At 43.6% G+C, this 20,000-nt stretch overlaps 1 protein-coding gene across 1 annotated transcript in view; it reads right to left on the bottom strand.

Annotated features, from left to right (window-relative positions):
- Positions 1–20,000, bottom strand: part of cntnap2a (contactin associated protein 2a) — a gene marked incomplete at its 5' end in the record, with an annotated part of 274,861 nt that overhangs the window by 128,887 nt on the left and 125,974 nt on the right. The window contains 3 exons of the mRNA XM_083686867.1: positions 10,985–11,243; positions 14,761–14,904; positions 19,708–19,892. Coding sequence (XP_083542993.1) covers positions 10,985–11,243; positions 14,761–14,904; positions 19,708–19,892 — 588 coding nt within the window. The remainder of the gene's footprint in view (positions 1–10,984; positions 11,244–14,760; positions 14,905–19,707; positions 19,893–20,000) is intronic.

Raw genomic sequence — 20,000 nt, forward strand, 5'->3', positions numbered from 1 at the left:
GATTAGTTGTTTAGTAGCAGCATGGCAAAGAAAATCAAGTCATTCCATGTAAAATATTATTTATCTTTAAAAAACGGCCACCTTCTCTGAATTCGGCCCCTGCCCATCACAATCTCTTACTGCTCTCTCCATCTGCCCATCTCTCTCTCACTCTCTCTCTCTCACTCTCACTCTCTCTCTCTCTCTCACTCTCCACCCATTGCAAGAGTTATGATCGGTCACCTGCCCAAGAAAATTGATGAAAAACATTCCGCCAAAACGTTCCACAAGTTCAGATCAGCTTCGAAATCCACGAGAATGAGCCAGGTGAGAACTTTCCACTTGTCAGCTGTCTACAGAAACTGGTATCGAACAGACCTCACAAATATAGACAAAAACCTCCCACTTCTGACAAACCAATGACAGCCAATCGATAAGGAGGCCTAACTTTAACCACCATGGAACACAACACCTGTCTCTCCTAGTACAGGAGAGGGCGGATGGAGAGCGGGATAAGGGAGGGAGGGAGAAAGGGGGAATAAACAGAGGGAGAAAGGGGGAGAGGAGGGGACAGCGGGAGTAGGACTGACATCTCGAAGATTTGTTAGTTTTAGAATTGATTTTAAGACTTGTATTGGTCTTTAAATCACTTCATGGTCTTGCACCCCAGTACATGACAGGCATGCTATTAAGTTATGTACTGTACCCAGTAGATCCCTCAGGTCCTCTTGGCACTGGCCTTTTTACTAGGACCAAGAGGCATGGAGGGCTTTTAGTTTGTATGCCCCAGCCTCTGAAACAGCCTTCCAGAAGATCTGAGGGGGGCTGGCTTTTAACCTTTACCGTGCCTGCTTCTCTCTCTGCTGGATTTATTGCATCCTTGTCAAAATGTGCTACACCAACAGAGTTTGATTTGATGTGATTTGGAGTACTGCAGTATTGTATGTTTCAGTTTGAATGACATCAGTTGAAACCTAAACATGCCTACGACGAGAGGAGCATGGTGGGGGAGAGCATAGGGGGAGAGTGGGGGTGAGAGATGATAGAGGTGAGGGTAGGTGTAGGGAGTCAAGTAAGGGGGGGGGGGGGGGGGGGGAGTAAAAGAGTGAAGGCACATGGGGACCTGAAACACTGACAGCCATTTCACTTATCATCCAGAGCAGATCCAGCACAGCCCTCTGTGACACACACATTCCCACTGTCACTATGGTAACGCCAAAGAGACACCCCCCTTGCACGTGCCAGCTCACAGACACAGCTCAGATACGTTAGAGATTACACACAGAGAAACTATAGACATGTTACACAGTAAAAAACAAAAAAAAGTTTACTTAATAAACCTTTTTTTTTTCTTATATATTAACGACTGTCTCTTCAGGAAGCACTCGGTTGGATTTCAGTGGAAACAGCAACATGTTCAGACTATATGGAGATAAAGATACCTTCATGTCAGTAACAGGTTCAGTTCTCCCACAGACTTTCAGTTTTCCCACAGACATTCTTTCACAGAGTCAAATACCTGCTATGAGGTCATTTTACCCAGTGTTCCGCTTATTAATCAGAATACTTGCCGTTATCTCTGAATGTTACGTCAGAAACATATGTTGAATTCTCATCCAGTGGCTCAACACACTGTAGGTAAACATAAGGAAGCTTACTAAGCTTCACAGACTACATTATTTCTGAAGAGATGTCATTTCAGAATGAGGGGTTCTGCAGCTCTGGCATTGCTGTTCTGTCTGTCTGTCTGGACTCAGGGAGAGAGTGGAGGGGTCAGAGAGGATAAAACCACTCAACAGGGTCACAGTGAAGATGCAGAAAGCAGGGTGAGAGAGGTCCAGACTGACACTGAAAACCAGAAGACCACCACCCCCCCTGACACCTGGACTGAACTGAAGGAGCTGAGACACATGGTGACGAAGCAGAGAGTGGAACTGAGGTACATGGAGACCATCAGTGATGACCAGTGATGACCAACGATTTGAACTGAGGCTCACCAACAACAAGGTAGAGAAGCCGGAGAATGAGAAAGCGGGTCATAGACTGTTGTGTCTGGATATGGACCATTCATTCATCGTGTTCATTGTTCATTGTGACCAAGGTCAGATCAGTGGAGGGTCAACAACATTTGATAATTGTTATGTTTCCTTAATGTCCAGCACAAGCCACTGAACTGTCCACCATGGGGGCCAGAGTGACAGCCAGGTGAGAAGGAGGTGAGTGAGGAGGTTAGTCTCTTAGAGAGGAGCTGAGTGTCACTAAGACTGAACTGCAGCTCCAGAAGAACGAGGTGGAGGAGCAGGTGATGTAATCGATTCAAAATAATAAGCATTTGTAAATGGATAAACTGACAGAATAGTGGATGTTTTATTTGCATTTCATTGTTTAGTTAGGGTTAGGTTTCTTTTATCGGAGTATAGGTTTGCTCAGATTGAGGTCAGACTGAGTGCCAATGAGAGGGAGCTGTAGGACCTGAAGACAGAGAATGCAGATAAAACAAATTAATAACAAATGCACTTCACCTTTCACTAAAAGATTGCACGTTTATGTCTCCTATTAGAGTTTGATTTCCTCGGTACGATATCAATAGACGTTTGGTTTACTCTGTTGACATTTTGTTGACTTTTCAGAAGTGATACTGATGAGAAAATCATTTTTTCACTAATCCCTTGTGTTCACAGACCAATCAGAGGTGGTCTTCTCTGCTGGTTTGACTGACTCAGGAGATGTAGGACCATTCGATACTGACACCACCCTGATCTACAGTAAAGTCTTCACCAACATGGGCCAAGCCTACAACCCAATTACAGGTACTGACCACACTAACCTACACACACTGAATCCAGCTACAGTCCAGCATTACTAACAGTGTCAATGAAAGACTGACAGTTTCTCCTCTGATGCAGGTGTCTTTAAGGCACCAGTGAGAGGAGTCTACTACTTCAGATTCACTGCCTATGAGTCACGCAGGTTAGCCACCATGGGTGTACAGCTGTACCACAATGACCAGAGAGTTATGTCTAATAATGACAGTACATACTACATAATAAGAGAAGCACATACATATCTAATGCATTGACTCCAGAGCTGGAGGAGGGGGATGTGGTCTACATGTGTCACCCCTCAGGATATGGGCATTATGAGTTTACATAACCACAGCACCTTCAGTGGCTTCCTCCTCTTTCGTACTATGAGGGGAACACTGTGCATGCTGTCATGAACTCATCTTGATGTGAGATGTTATGGGCTTAAAGCTCTCAAGATTTCTCTCTACAGTAACTAATGAATAATCATGATATCACTCTCTTTTTTCTCATTGGCATTCTACCAAAAGTGAACCTGATAAACCTACAGGCTTTTGGAGATTTGACATTGGCAGGGTGTAGAGGACTGGGATTAATTGAATTGAACTTAATTCAAATTTAATTTCATTACATGAAAGAGGGCAATGCAAGGCTACAAGGAAGGACATGGAGCTATATGATACCATGGAGACAGAGCAGGTGACTGTGTCAGTCTAGATTAGCGGGTACTTAACATGTTTCTACACAAGTAAAGTCACATGACAGGTTCAGACCTGTCTTCTTCCTTCCATCCACTATTTTGATCTGTTATAGTGTAAGGAAATGTGTAATTATTTACACTAAAGGCTGTTTTTAGCAGGAGTCACATTTATGTGATTTACATTGATAGTGTCATCTCACTATTTGTCAGATGCAATACAATCTCCCAGATGTGGGGATAATGGTCGAAACAAAGTGATTCCTAATGAACAAGTATGTGCTTTCCATCAAAATTAGGTGAGAATAATTCATTTTAAAACTTCTAGTCAGCAGTGGTGTAAGGACATTTGAAACAAACCGACCTCCCAAACATGGTCAAAGACAGCCCACCTCTGCCAACAGCTCGAGATACAGTTGTACAATTTTAAACTTACAGAATATTGGATGTTTAATTTGCATTTCATTGTTTATTCATGTATTCTTTTTCTTGGGAACACAGCCTACAACCCAACTACAGGTACTGATGACACAAATCTCCACACACTGAATCCAGCTACAGTCCAACATCACTGACAGAGAGGAGTCTACTACTTCAGACTCACTGTCATGGAGTACCATAGTTCATTATGGATGGGTGTAAGCCTGTACCATCATGACCAGATGAGTTATGAATAATAGAGAATACAACAATGGTGAGAGTGACACATACACATGAACAGCTGGTGCAGGGGGATGTGGGTCTACGTGCATGCATCTCCTCACAGGCTGGTGGCTCTAGGATAATGCAGATAACCACAGCACCGTCAGTGGCTTCCTGCTCTTCCCTATGTGAGGGGAGCATCATACATGCTGTAACGTCCTCCGCTTTCTGTTGTGAGCAGTTCTGTGGTTGAAGCCTCCAAATGTTCCTCTCTAATCAATACATATGCATCATTAAAAGCCAGATAGGCTCTTTTTTGTATCGTTTGACATTTTGCCATAAGTGTCATATTGTGATTGTTCTAATTGCTGCATTCTGATACAACCACAAAAGGCTTTTACACATTTGGAAACTGGTCTAAGAGAGCAGAGGGAGAGGAACTGATTAAGCTGAATTTCATAACACTAATAGTTGCAATCGACTTTTTCTGAAATGCATATTTTTGGGTCGCTTCCCCATTGGCACGGCCCCACAATGTAAATATTTCCCATGACAGGGCCTCAGATATTCTAATAGCAAGTTTCGGTTGAAAGAATAATACGAACGTATACAAGGAAAGGAGACGAGGAAAGGAAGCCCTGTGACATCATAGAGACAAAGCCTGTGACTGTGTTAGTCTAGACGAGGCAGAGAGGATCAGTGGGTATTTTACAGGTTCAGACACTAGTAAGCCCATGCCGCAGGTTCAAACCTGTCTACCTCTGTACCCTGCTATGCCTCCAGATATCCCACTGGCTTCTGAAACTGTGTGTGTGTGTGTGTGTGTGTGTGTGTGTATGTCTGTCTGTCTCTCACCATTTATTTCTGAAAACATCTTTGCCTGGAGGAACACTGGGACAGATGAAAGGTGGGGAGTATCTGATCAGATTTAGCCTCAGCAGACATTGAGAGGAAGGGAGAGGGAGAGAGGGAGTGTATTCTTTGATATTGCAAAAATATAATTCAATGTCTGTTCTATTTTCAAAGTTTTTAAAGCCACTTTCCCTTGGCTGGGCTTGAACCTGTTATTCTTCAGTCCATAATGGTTGGAGCACATTGTTCTCCGAGGGAGAAAAAAACACAAACAGCAAAGGCTTTCCAACAGAAAAGAATATTCATCCAAATTATAAAATCACATACAGTATTTGGTTAGCTGTTAGTTACAGTGCCCAGAACCAAAATAAACAGAACCAAAGTGTTGATTGAAGTGTGTCCTTGACCAAAGACTACTTTCAGGGTAAGGAACCAAATATGTGACGTGTTCTATCATTTCCAGTTGCATGTCGTTGCCCCCTAATTAGCATATAAAAACAATTTGTCAAAAACCCTTACATGGGCTGTTTTGGGATTTGGGATTAACAGATTTCACTAAAACAACATGTTTTCATGCCTTAAATGATAAGGTAGATATAGCTTTCAGTTTGAGATGTGTGGCTAGCTCCTTATAACTGCACCAACTGTAAACTCACTGGCTAGGGTTAGGGTTAGCTAACTGGTCTTGCATTACAGTTTAGCTAAAGTGAAGCAGAAAAACTCATGAGCTGAACTGTGAACACTGTGATTTTCTAAATGTCAGACAAAAAGTCTTCATTTGAGCCGCGGTGCGAGTATCTGCGGTTTTAGAATGCAATAGCCGTTACCTAAAAAATAGAGTGAACTTCGGGAGTGGATTTCTCCAGATCAGTGTTACAGTAATACTCTGACTGGCTCTTTCTTGCTCATTATTGAGAGTTGAGACACACATTTGCCATGGTTAGGGTTAGTCATCAGGACTCGAAATATGTTTAGGGACACAAGCGACTGAAACCTTCTGATATACTGTAATATACTGTAATATACTGTAATATACTGTAATCTCTACTGATCTCTTTAAGATCCCCCTTCATCTTAAAGGCCCAGTAAAGTGACTTTGATGTCTACATCAAATCCTTTCTGGGTAAATGTTAAAAAAAGGTTATATACTTTAATTGTTTACAAATCAAATTGAAAAAATATGATTTTAAATATTTTCATTTGCACCTTATCTCTTTGTCATGTGTAATATGTTATTCTGATCTATGATCTTTGCATATCCACAAAAACGTCAAGGTGTTACCTGCAGTATCAACTGACAACCTTGGTTTTGCATGTCAACATCATATTTTCAATGTTAAAAGCAGTTTATTTTGGATATGGTCATTTAGGCAAAAATAAGAATATGGCTTTCAGCCTAAGTGTTATACAGTAAAAAAAAAAAAAAAAAAAAAAGATACCACTGTTTGATGCCATGCATTCTGCTGTCCGCTCTTCTCTCTCCTTCTCTTTCTCCCACCTGCTCTCTCCATCCTATGCCCCTTCTCTCTCCCTCCCTCCCTCCCTCCCTCCCTCTCTCCCCTCCACTCTTCTCCTCTGCCCTCCTAGGTCGTCTATTACATATTGATCCTGCAAGTATAAATTAATTTTCCCTTCGACAAATTTATGGAGCCCTGTGGCTCTTATAAATTTTCCTTCTCTGCCTAAGTCCTTAATATTTGGCCCTCTGAGGCGATTTGAGAGCTTTGCATTTCACCATCCACATAAAGACCACAATATAACATCATCTCACGCACACGCACACGCACACAAAAGAAAGATAATATAACATTATAATCATGGGAGGCTGTAGTGTTTTTCCTTATCCTGTGTGCCTTGAGGCCTTCCATTGTTGTGATGTTTTCCTTTTCGATATTGTCAGAAATGATGTGTGTGTGTGTGTGTGTGTGTGTGTGTGTGTGTGTTATTGGACATTTTGAGAGAGAGAGAGACAGACAGACAGTAGAAAGGAAGTAAACAGTGATGAGGTGGAGGGTCTACAGCTGAAAGCCATACTTGGCTAAGTGTCCATGTAAAAAACGCCCACGATGCATTTCACCAACAACACATCATCATCCGGACAGAAATAACACTGAGAGGAAGTCAGTCATCATGACTGTGTCAGCCTGTTGGCAATGTCACACACACACACACACACACACACACACACACACACACACACACACACACACACACACACACACACACACACACACACACACACACACACACACACACACACACACACACACACACACACACACTCAGTGTCACAACCAGTACTGTTTGTTTTACAAACCTTTGACAGATGTGTGTGCCAATATGCCAGCAGATTCCCCCATACATCCGGAGTGTCAATTCAATATTCGAAACACCATCTGACACAAAGTAGCATTTACCAGGTGTCTAGTCAACACCTCTGGAGGGGGAGAAACTGAAGCTATAAAGGCAAAGTAAATATGACTCCAGCCTGACTGATCTAAAGGGTGTGTGTTATTTATTTGTGTGTGTGCATGCATGCCTCTCTCTCTGTCTCTCTCTATCTGTCTCTCTCTCTCTGTGTGTGTGTGTGTGTGTGTGTGTGTGTGTGTGTGTGTGCATGCCTCTCTCTCTGTCTCTCTCTCTGTCTCTCTCTCTCTCTCTCTCTGTCTCTCTGCCTCTCTCTCTCAGTCAGAGAGAAAAGAGTGAGAGAGGGTGGGAGAGAGATAGATGGAGGGAGGTAGAGACAGAGAGAGAGAGAGGGAAGCCTGAGTCCATAAGATGTGTTCCAGACGTGCTAGCCTACGGAGCTCCATCCTGGCAGCTCTGGACAGTAACATGATTAGTCATCCCACAGATTCACTGATCCTCGACGACGACCTTCCACTTTCTCCCCTCTTGTCTAGTTTCATCTGTCTCATCAGAGAGGTATTCTTATAGTGTGTGTGTGAGTGTGAGTGTGTGTGTGTGTGTGTGTGTGTGTGTGTGTGTGTGTGTGTGTGTGTGTGTGTGTGTGTGTGTGTGTGTGTGTGTGTGCGTGCGTGCCTATTTCAGTATGCTTATGTGCGTCTAGTAGCTGCTATCCTGTGATTACCTTCTTCACTAATAACTAATTAGTGGTAATCAGGCTCTCGGTACACCAAGGTTGTCTCCATGGAAACCCAGCAATATATTTCGATGATATCGTCAAGAGGGCGATACATCTTTTTTCAGATGTTCTCTAATTAGACGACTGTGCACCAAAGTGTGAGAATATGTTTTTCCAGACTGCAAACCCTGGACTTCCTGTAGACACAGAGCCAAACGTAAACGCAAGTGTTAGAACTCTGCAGGGACATGCACACAACCATGAGAGAGAGGGAGAGAGAGAGAGAGAGAGAGAGAGAGAGAGAGGGAGAGGGAGAGAGAGAGAGGGGAAGAGAGTGTGTGAGAGTCTGGGTCAAAGTCACAGATCTTTCCCAGATCTATTTCCAATGAAAACATTAAGCCAGCAGCCATATGATGCTGCATCCCTCTGCTGAGAGAGAGAGAGAGAGAGAGAGAGAGAGAGAGAGAGAGAGAGAGAGAGAGATGGGGTAATACTGTAGGAGTGATAAGAGGATTGGGTTGAGGTAATGAGTAAGTAAAAGGAAAGCGATGTGGCAATTAGACAAGAGTCCCCCACGGAATCACCCACTTAAGTACCCACACACACACACACACACACACACACGCACGCACGCCTGCCTGCCCGCCCGCCCGCACGTCCGCACGCACGCCCGCCCGCACACACACACACACACACACACACACACACACACACACACACACACACACACACACACACACACACACACACCATTAAGACACACACACCCTCACTTAGTGCCCTCACAGGCTCATCTTCTCCTTATTCGCTCGCTCACTCACTCCTTCAGAAGCCATTTAAAGAGAAAAGAGGGGATGGAAATTAAAGTATTCTACTCTCGAGAGGGAAAGGAGGCTCTCTTTACGAGCCTTAGACATCAGACATAGCTGCAAACGTCCAACCACCGACATTATCAGCGTGTGTGTGTGCGAGTGTGTTTGTGTCTGTGCGTATGTGTGTGTGTGTGTGTCTGTCTGTCTGTCTGTGCATGTGTGTGTGTGCGTGTGTGTGCGTGCATTGGTAACTGTCCATGAATAGTCCATCTCTCCGTCTGTCTGCAATCAGCAGGGGATGTTAACTTTAATGACCTTACACCCCCGGGTTACCACGATGATAGGGAATGAGGTCATAAAGCTATTATCAGGTCATTGGTGGCGATCAGTGCAAGGACATAAAACTCTCTCCCACCCTCTGTCTCCCTCTCTGTCTCCCTCTCTGTCTCCCACCCTCTCTCACTCTATTCTCTCTGACTGAGACACTGTTAGAGTGTTCATTTTCCATACAGCGCTAAAACATATTCATATAATAAAAATCCAGATAATGTGGAATGTTCTAGAAGGTTCTATAAAGATACAGTGATGGTAGCTCCCAAACCCTGCTGTTGCCATTAGATAGAGAAGCGAATCAACCGAAAACACCATGCACCTTATATCCAATGACAAGGTACTGTGTGTGTGTGTGTGTGTGTGTGTGTGTGTGTGTGTGTGTGTGTGTGTGTGTATCTGTGTGTGTGCCTTCATGTTGGTATGGATCAGTATATTTGCTTTTAATAGCCACTGAGCACCACATTACGAGTCTCAGTAGCCCCTGCTGTGTCCAGTATTCGAGGCAGTGCGTGTGTGTGTGTGTATGTATGCGTGCGTGCGTGCGTGCGTGTGTGCGTGCATGTCTTTCTTACAGAGGTACTAACAGACTCCAATTAGCCTTGAGGTTAACACTGTAGGAGTATCTACCCCAGGGTATAATGGCCTATTAGAGCAGGAATGGACAGAATGGATGAGTGTATTTAGGAAGAGAGGAGGGGTAGAAGAGGTGAAGCGGGCATGAGGACCAGTTGATGGACTGCAAGTTGGTTGAATGAAGACAAGTTAGGAGTGACTGAAAAACACTATTACGCGACAAAAAACTCTGCTATTTTTTTTTTTATACGGATCTAAACACCGGCGTTCCATCAGTCAGGGCCGGTGGGGCCAGCAGATAGAGCAGTTGCATGAAATTAGACTCAAGACTATGTCTTACAATAGTAATAGTAATATCTTCCCTTTGTCAAATCAATTGAATTGTTAAAAAGTTGCTTGGGATCATAATACATTGGCAGTGTTGCTGTGATTGATTTTCCTTGTGTTGAGAAGTTATACAACGTGTGGCTATACTTGGCCGTCTTTTGCGACTGGCTGGCTAGTTCACTGCTACTGTTTTCTACCACGGTGACGCCCAATTGGGGCTGGCAACGGTCGAGGGGCCAGCAGTCCGACTAGTGGTTGAAACAAGTATTGCCAGAGTTAAATCCCTGGACACTCTGTGAATAATGGTAAAGGTTGTTCGCCAACTTGACTTAAAAGCTAAGATATCAGTGACTTGTTCAACACCTGGGTCGTTTGATGATATTAAGAGTAAGCCATCCAATTTAAATTGAACAACGGGGCGCAAAAACTGTTATAATGTGACTATCCACAATTAATTAAAAAAATTATGTGTAATAACATTGAACGGATGATCGGCGGACAGGAGCTATACTGGTCCAGGTACACACACTTCTGAACTGGCCGTATATTATGAAAGGTTGTGTTTTCTGCATCATTGCGGGTATGGGAATGTCCAGTATAGTGTGGAGAACAGTGTTTACTGTGTTGACAGGTGTGTATGACAGGTGATGTGTTTTGTTTGACTGTGTGCATCTGAGAGTTTTTGACTCGCACCACCAGAATTTTGGTGTTAAAAATGCCACTGGTAACTAAAATATAATAAGAAGAAAATATACATATTTTCTTTGCACGTACAAAATAAACAGTGCAGACTAAGTATGGCTTATGGATGTGGATGGTGTGTGTGTGTGTGTGTGTGTGTGTGTGTGTGTGCGTGCGTGTGTGTGTAATCTTGGCCTACCTGACGATATGTCTATCCTTGTATTCTTCTGCTGCGTTACGTTGATGTGAACTCCAATCTTCCCGTCGTCGAGGGAGATCTCCAGCGTCCCGTCGTCAAGGTTACTAAAGAGGAGGAGTCCATCGGGGTTCCATGTGCGGAACTGGAACCCCACGGATACAGCATTGTGATTGGCTCTGCCCGGGAGTTGCAAGAAACTTGTGGCGTTGAAGAAGACCGGGAAGGAGTGGGTATCCACACAAGAGAACGACAGATTACGCTACGGAGAGAGAGAGAGAGAGGGAGAGAGAGAGAGAGAGAGAGAGAGAGAGAGAGAGGGAGAGGGAGAGGGAGAGGGAGAGAGAGAGAGAAAGGGAGAGAGAGAGAGAGAGAGAGAGAAAATAAATCGAAAGAGGGGAGAGATAAAGACAGGGAGAAAAGAGGAGGGACAGAGAGCAAAACAAATGTTACAGGAAGTGGTTTTTGAACACACACGTGCACACACACACACACACACACACACACACACACACACGCGTGCACACACACAGTGATAATAGCAACAGTGAATATAGACTTTCACAACAAATTATCCAGTTTTTCCTTTCGTATCCTCTGATTCATTAAAATAATTAACCATTGACTTCAACGCAATATTGAGCTGGCCTACGTCCAACCACCGTGATTCCAGATAATGCAGTTTAGGCATTATTAGTGTGTGTGTGTGCATGTTTGTGCGTATCTGTGTGTGAGAGAGAGAAAGTGTGTGTGTGTGTGTGTGTGTGTGTGTGTGTGTGTCTGCGCTCATGTGGGTAAGCAACAGAGAGGAGCACACTGATTAGGGTTTTGGAGTAAATTACTTCGGGTGAATCATCAGAGAGAATTAGAGATGCTGTTTTGATGAATTTGATTACAGCTATCAGTTTGAGAGAAAGAGAAAAACAGCTTCGGTACATGTTTACTGCCAGACATGACTAGAGGCTGAGATGTTTCTTCTCTTGTAGTTCATGGCATAGCGCCCTCATAAGTCATGTGTAACACCAGGGGAGCAATCCTGCAGAGAGATGTTAAAACCAGTTTATACCATGTGGCCAGGTGGAGAACTGCAGTGAAAAAAGCATAGTTCCCTCATTGAAAGCCAAGTTAATATTGTTTCTCCATCCGGCCAAATAAGTTTTAGATTGCGATTTAATCTTCTATTATTTCAGAATTTTACCTTTAGTATTGTCCCGGTAAGGGAAGAAGCATATTAGCTTTTCCTAGACATGTCCTAGATGCGTACATCGGCGTACCTGAACTCGTCTTGACCTTGCTTGATGAGTGCATGCTAGGCTACATTACTACCTTATTAGCAGTTTTACAATGTAGTTCTATTCATCTGAAATACAGAGTTTTAGATTGATTTATACAATCACTCACTGTGCCCAATTTCCTACAGGAGATGACATGCTGTGCGAGTTCTCTGCTAAAAGGAATTTAATTGTGTTTGTGATAAATGCCTTTAACTTGCACATTGTTGACTTGCCAACATTTATCACTGACAACAGGAGTTTCTAAAAAGCTATGCTTGTTATTTAACACCTTCTTTAGTTATATTTTTTCAGTGACATGCCGCTGTGCTTTGCTGTGCTTTGAAGCCAAGGCTAATTGTTACTAAGTCGATGAATGTCGATGACGATTCATGAAGATTCAAGATGCAACAATCGTACTGTATCTCTCCTAGGTACTCACGCCGGAAGCATTCAAACTTCACACATACTAGGCATCAGGGGACTCAACCCAAGCATCAGGGGGACTCAACCCAGGCATCAGGAGACTCAACCCAAGCATCAGGAGACTCAACCCAGGCCTCAGGGGACTCAACCCAGGCCTCAGGGGACTCAACCCAGGCATCAGGAGACTCAACCCAAGCATCAGGAGACTCAACCCAGGCCTCAGGGGACTCAACCCAGGCCTCAGGGGACTCAACCCAGGCCTCAGGGGAGTCAACCCAGGCCTCAGGGGACTCAACCCAGGCCTCAGGAGACTCAACCCAGGCCTCAGGGGCCTTAACCCAGGCCTCAAGAGACTCAACCCAGGCCTCATGGGCCTCAACCCAGGCCTCAGGGGCCTCAACCCAGGCCTCAGGGGCCTCAACCCAGGCCTCAGGGGCCTCAACCCAGGCATCAGGGGCCTCAACCCAGGCCTCAGGGGCCTCAACCCAGGCCTCAGGGGCCTCAAGTGCTGGTCCGCTACTGCTCAGGGGGATTGGCTGGCTGGGGCGCATACAGTGTTGTTACCGTGTTTACCGTGCCATTTCTGTGCTGACCTTTGTTATATCCTTTTGATAAGAAGTTGTTCTATGTTATTCATTCAAGTAACTCGTTTTCTATTCTTTTATTTAATCAAGACTCTGTAAAGACAAATACATGGATTATTATGATTTTGCTGGAAAACACCTTGGGACATTGACTTCTTTTGGACGTATGCGTCAGGACTATTGTTATTAGCCAGTTAATTATCCACAGTGGCTTAAGAACAAGGATTAAAATTGGAAAAAGAAAGGAACCTTTTTTAGCCACTACGGAGGGGGTGTTATGGCTATGGGTATGTAAGGCTGCTACTGGAACAAACTTGTCTTCATTGAATTAATTTTGATGTGTTCAGTAACATCTTGTCTGCTCAAGATGTTACAAGCAAATGCCTCCAAACTCATTAAACGGTGCTTCATCACACAGCAGGACCCCCAAACACACAGCCATAGCAACTAAGAACTTTTTCAGGGCTAAAAAGTGGAAAGTCATCGTTGTGCCACAGATTGGGTCTTTCCAGAAGGAGGAACCAAACAGAGTTGGATGACTTGGCCTTTGTGCGAAGTGAAAACAACAGTCATGGACAAATGCAAGCCAAACGACAGTCGGTTGCATCTTCGTGCAATTCAGACACTCTACGACAGATAATCAAGTTGATTGATCCTCAAGAGGTGGGGCTTAGGCGCGCACAGCGCCTGAGACGACGGTAGTCAAAGGTCCCAGCGCGCTATGCCACATCGACTCATATGAGACCATATGCAACCATCCCTAGCCTTGCATTTGTCCATTACTGTTCATTTCACTTTGCACAAAGGGCAATATTTCCTCCATGTCTGTGTGGTTCCTTTTGAAAAGACCCAATCAAGCTTCAAAGTCCTAATACTTATAATAACATGGATATTATGTGCTAAAAGAGCAAGGAAGTCCTTGTTACTAAAGCCAGTTATAAGTATAGTTTCATCAGGTCATCTCACTGGCATTTTAACAGTGGTGCACAGCAACCTGAAGGCATGGAATTAACCAAATCCCCTACTTTAATCTGGAAAGATGACTCATTTCATTCTACAAATGTCAACTTTGTTCTCAAAGTTAGATTTCCACTTTATTCACAACATTTTTTCTCAAAATAATGGCACTTTATTACACTAACATGTAAGTCAAGTATTATCCCTAAAAAATGTAAGCGCAACTAATTAGTGAATTACCATCCGCAAGGACCCGCAAAGGTCTCAATTGCTTGCGTGTGTCTGTGTGTGTGTAATGGGATTGTGTCCTCTGATAGTGGTACCGGCTCCCTTGTAAAAGTATATTGTGTTTACGCTAACATTTATGGCCTGTGTGTCCTTGGGAATAGAAGTGATGAGATGAACATCAAAATGAAGGGTGTACTATATGTGTAGCGGAGAGTGGTGTGTGTGTGTGTGTGTGTGTGTGTGTGTGTGTGTGTGTGTGTGTGTGTGTGTGTGTGTGTGTGAGTGCATGCGTGTCAGTGTTTGTGTTACTTACAAAGCTGGAGGTGTCTAGTTTCTTGCGTCGTGCCAGGTCTGTGATGTTGTCTCCGTTGTAGTTGATGCTCTCCATACAGCCTTTAAAGTTCTTCCTACTGCCACCTACAGGCTTGCCACTGTACGGCATCCCCCCGAAACTCAACTAAAGAGAAGGAAAGAGAGACTTGGTTATTAAATGAAAGGATGTTGGAAGATGGATGGATGGATGGATGGATGGATAGATGATTGGTTTGATGGATGGATGGATGGACGCAGCATCGTCAAGGACATCTCTCACCCCAACCATAGACTTTTCACCCCACTCCCCTCCGGGAGGCGCTACAGGTCTCTCCGCACCCGAACCAGTAGGTCCAGAGGCAGCTTCTTCCCTGCGGCTGTCACCCTGCTGAACACGAACACTACACCTACCTGACAACCTACTACCCCCGCAACCCCCCCCCCCCACCCCCCCCACCCGGACAATTGCACTATTGCACTATTACTCCCCTCCCCTGCTCTTACTCTTACTCAATACCACTGCTCTTCTGTACATACCTGTCCATACTGTTCATACTGTTCATAATGCACATAATGCACATATCCTATATTTTCTTTAATACTACTGCACATACTGTACATACTTGTCTATACTGTTTATACGGCATTCCATATTTATATTTATTCTGCATCTACCTCATGTTACTGTTAATACATATACAGTCATGAGAAAAAGTTAGGACACCCCCCAAAATATTAAGTTATTCTCTTAAAAATATGGACATATCAATATGTTATCTTCTTTCTAACAATGTCTATAGATAAAGGGGATGTAATTGAACAAAAAACTATGAAAATGTAACTTTGTAATCATTTATTTAACGAAAAATTAACAATAATGCCAATTCCTACTGAGGAAAAAGTTAGGACACCCTATGCCCTAATAGCTAGTATTGCCCCCCTTGGCTGAAATAACCTCAATTAGACGTTTCTTATAACTGTCTACAGGTCTCTGACATCAATTGGGAGAACGTTTTTCCCACTCCTCCTTGCAGAATTCTTTCAGCTGTGTGATGTTCGAGGGGTGTCTTGCATGCACAGCCAGTTTCAAATCAATCCACAGCATCTCAATAAGATTAAGATCCGGGCTTTGACTTGACCATTCCAGAACTCTCAATTTATTTTTCTTGAGTCATTCCTTGGTAGATTTACTGGAATGTTTTGGGTCATTGTCATGTTGCATGGTCCACATCTGCTTCAGCTTCAACTTTCGAACAGATGGTCTCACATTTTCCTCAAGCACCCTCTGATACAATACAAAGTTCATAGTGGATTCTATGATGGTGAGCTGACCAGGCCCTGCTGCAGAAAAGCAGCCCCAAACCATGACATTTCCACCCCCATGCTTCACAGTTGGTATGAGGTTCTTGTTCTCAAATGCTGTCTTGGTTTTGCGCCAAACATGTCTACTCTTACTGTGCCCAAATAGTTCAACTTTGGATTCATCTGTCCAAAGCACATTGTTCCAGAAGTTCTGGTCTTTCTCTAGGTGTTCTCTGGCAAACTTTAGTCTTGCCCTGATGTTTTTTTTTGACAGCAGGGGTTTCCTCCTTGCACACCTCCCATGTAATGCAAACTTGTTCAGTCTCTTTCTTATGGTGGATGCATGTACTTTGACATCAATTGTGGCAAGAGATACCTGTAGGTCTCGTGATGACATTCTGGGATTGTTGGAGACTTCTTTAAGCATCTTTCGGTCAGCTCTTAGGCTGAACTTGCTTGGGCGGCCTGACCTGGCCATGTTGGTGGTGGTTTTAAATGTTCTCCACTTGTAAATTATTTTCCGGACAGTGGAATGGCCAATTTCGAATAGTTTGGAGATCTTTTTATATCCCTTCCCAGACTCATATGCATCTACAATTTTTCTTCTGAAGGCCTCAGAGAGCTCTTTTGATCTCGCCATGGTGATGCAACTCACTTCAACAATCAAGAGCAAACCAAACTAAATATCTGAGGTTTAAATAGGACAGGCTCCTCCAAAATCCTCTGTAACGATGTTCTAATCATTTGCACCTGATGTGGTGCTCTTTATTATAATTTTAGGCATTTTAAGTGGAACTAAATGTAGGGGTGTCCTAACTTTTTCCTCACAAGAAGATTGCATTTCTATTAATTACATTTTACCAATAATTTTTTAAATAATTTGTTTCAGTTGTATTTGTTTAGTTATATTACCTCAATTTTTCAATATTGTTCAAATGAATATCAAATGTCCATATGTTTGAATATGTTGAAGAAGACAAAGGTTTTCATAGGGTGTCCTAATTTCTTCTCATGACTGTATACTGCTAGACTGCATTACCTATACAGCTCATATGCTGCTACACTGCTCATACTGTAACTATTTATTCTGCTATAATGCTACTGCTACTCACATACTGCTATACTGCACTGCTATATATACTGCCTATACTATACTATATTATACTGCACTACTACTGATCATATATTGCACTGCCTGTAAATACTGTTCATTGCACTTTCTGCTATTTTGCACTTCTGGTTAGACGCTAACTGCATTTCGTTGTCTCTGTACTTGTACTCTGCACAATGACAATAAAGTTGAATCTAATCTAATCTAATCTAATGAGTGTTTTGATGGATGGATGTTTTGAGGGATGGATAAAGAGAGGGAGAGGGAAATGAGCTAGAACTGCAGTATCAAAAGCTGTGAATACAAGCTGATTGAACAAGATTACGGATAATACAATACGTCTAGAATGTAGATACAGTACAAAATGAAACAAAACAAGAGATAAAGACATTAAATGAAACAAAGCAAGAGAAGTACTACTTACTATACACTAATACCATACTGGTCTCCTACTGAAATCGCGTACCTTTACACGATAGTACAGAACATGTTCCCAATTGCATGTCCTGGTTTACGATTTTATTTATACTGGCAGGTGAATACGGAAACCGGAAAGCCGTATAAGGAGGCTGGTGGGGTGGTGATGGCATTAACAGCTTGCCTAGCAACCCACAGCTCACCGGTTCGAATCGTGCTATGGACAGCAATATGTGCTAATTGTTGTTGCTAATGCTAATGTTTACTTAATGCCTTCCCCTGACAACTTACCCAAATTATCACTCAAAATGAATGGCTAATACTACCTTCCCGCCACGCAAAATGAAGATTAACTTCCTTTGTAAGTCAAATTCAGTTGCCCTCACGTACCTGTATCTTCAGGTATTGATGCATCATCCAAAAATCTCTCTAATGTGGCAACAAGGACACCCAATTGGAAATGTGTACTGTTGTGTATAGGTACACAATTTAATTAGGAGACTGTCGTGACTAATACACATGTCACTTTGGGATTTTGAATTAGCCCACCGAACACAACAGTTTAGCACTGGTGGATATGTTCTGTTGTGTTAGTGTGTGTGGTGATGCTTCACTACTCTTGTTAATTAAAGCCAAGGGCGTACATAGACACAAATCTTCAGACAAGGCTGAGCACAGAACGCATACGCACAAGGCTGCACGCAAAAACAGACACACACACACACACACACACACACACTCACACAAACACACACGTACATATGCACACACAAATACACACATTGCTAAGCAGATGAGCTGGGTGGTAAGAATTGAGCGGAAGGCAGTTACGCTATCTGGGTGACTCAGTCAGTCAATGATTCCGCTGCCAATATATGCCCAGGGTTCATTGCACATCACACACACACACACATGCGCGCACACACGCACACACACACATACCCCATCGTTCAGCTTTCTTGTATGGATTTCCCTTTACGTCCATTAATTAGACAGCTTTAGTTTAATTGGAGACTAGTTGCCCTCTCCAACCTCACACTCAAACCCACAAACTCACAAACACACACACACACACACACACACACACACACACACACACACACACACACACACACACACACACACACACACACATAATAAATCCCTCAGGAGACTTCAAATACCCACATTGGCCATCTCGGCAATACTTTAAAAGGTCGCACGCACGCACGCACGCACGCACGCACGCACGCACGCACGCACGCACGCACGCACGCACGCACGCACGCCGCTTTTTCACAATTTTTTCTGTGTGTTCTGAAATCAATTTCCTGTTTCGAATTAGCATTCGCGGTAGAGTTTGATTCCATTAACACCCATCGGTAATTGTCTGTATAGATTAGCCCTATAGATGATTGTAAAACCGATATCTGACTCCCTGCGGTATGAAATTACAGTGCAAAGAACACTGGAGGAAAATCTATATTCAAACACATATAATGACAGAGAGAGAGAGAGAGAGAGAGAGAGAGTGAGAGAGAGAGCGGCAGAGAGAGAGAGAGAGAGAGAGAGAGAGAGAGAGAGAGAGAGAGAGAGGGAGAGTGAGTGAGAGAGAGAGAAAGTGAGTGAGAGAGAGAGAGAGAGAGAGAAAGAGGGATGGGAGGAGAGTTACAGAACACAGAAAGTGAAGGAAGATAGAGAGAAAAAAAACAGATGTGTCTGAAAGAGAGAAGAAGCAAGAGAGAGGGGGTGAGAGGTCTAGTATTTGACATTCTGGCTCTCTAACAAGCACAGGAGCGTAGTGTTAGAGGGGTGACTCAGGAGGAGGCCACGGGGGAGGCAGGGGTGAGGTGAGTTAATTAGTATTACTGTCTGATTGTCATGATGGCCATGTGTGTGGGAAGAGAAACTAACCACTACAGGAGACAGACTCCACAGTTTTTCTTAAGGAGTGTGTGTGTGTGTGTGTGTGTGCGTGCGTGCGTGCGTGCGTGTGTGTGTGTGTGTGTGTGTGTGTGTGTGTGTGTGTGTGTGTGTGTGTGTGTGTGTGTGTGTGTGTGCGTGCGTGCGTGCGTGTCTGTGTGTGTGTGTGTGTGTGTGTGTGTGCGTGCGTGCGTGCGTGTGTGTGTATGTCCTCACCTCATAGTCCAGATCCAGATGGTCAAACTCTCCGTTGGTTCTGAAGTGCTGCATGTGTCCGTCCAAAGTAAAGTTCACATTCCGTCTGTATCGTTCAATCACAACGGAGTGCCAGTGGTGATCATCCAATAAGCTTCCAGTCGTGACAGAGGTGTGGCCAAGAATCGAGCCGTACTGGTTACTGCCTGTAGGTCACATGATCCAAGGACATCAGGACAGTTTGTGTGTGTGTGTGTGTGTACACTGCATTTATACATGAGGCTATTCCTGACCACATTTACCCATCTAACCTA

The sequence above is a fragment of the Argentina silus genome, assembly GCF_951799395.1.
Source record: "Argentina silus genome assembly, chromosome: 1".
NCBI lineage: Eukaryota > Metazoa > Chordata > Actinopteri > Argentiniformes > Argentinidae > Argentina > Argentina silus.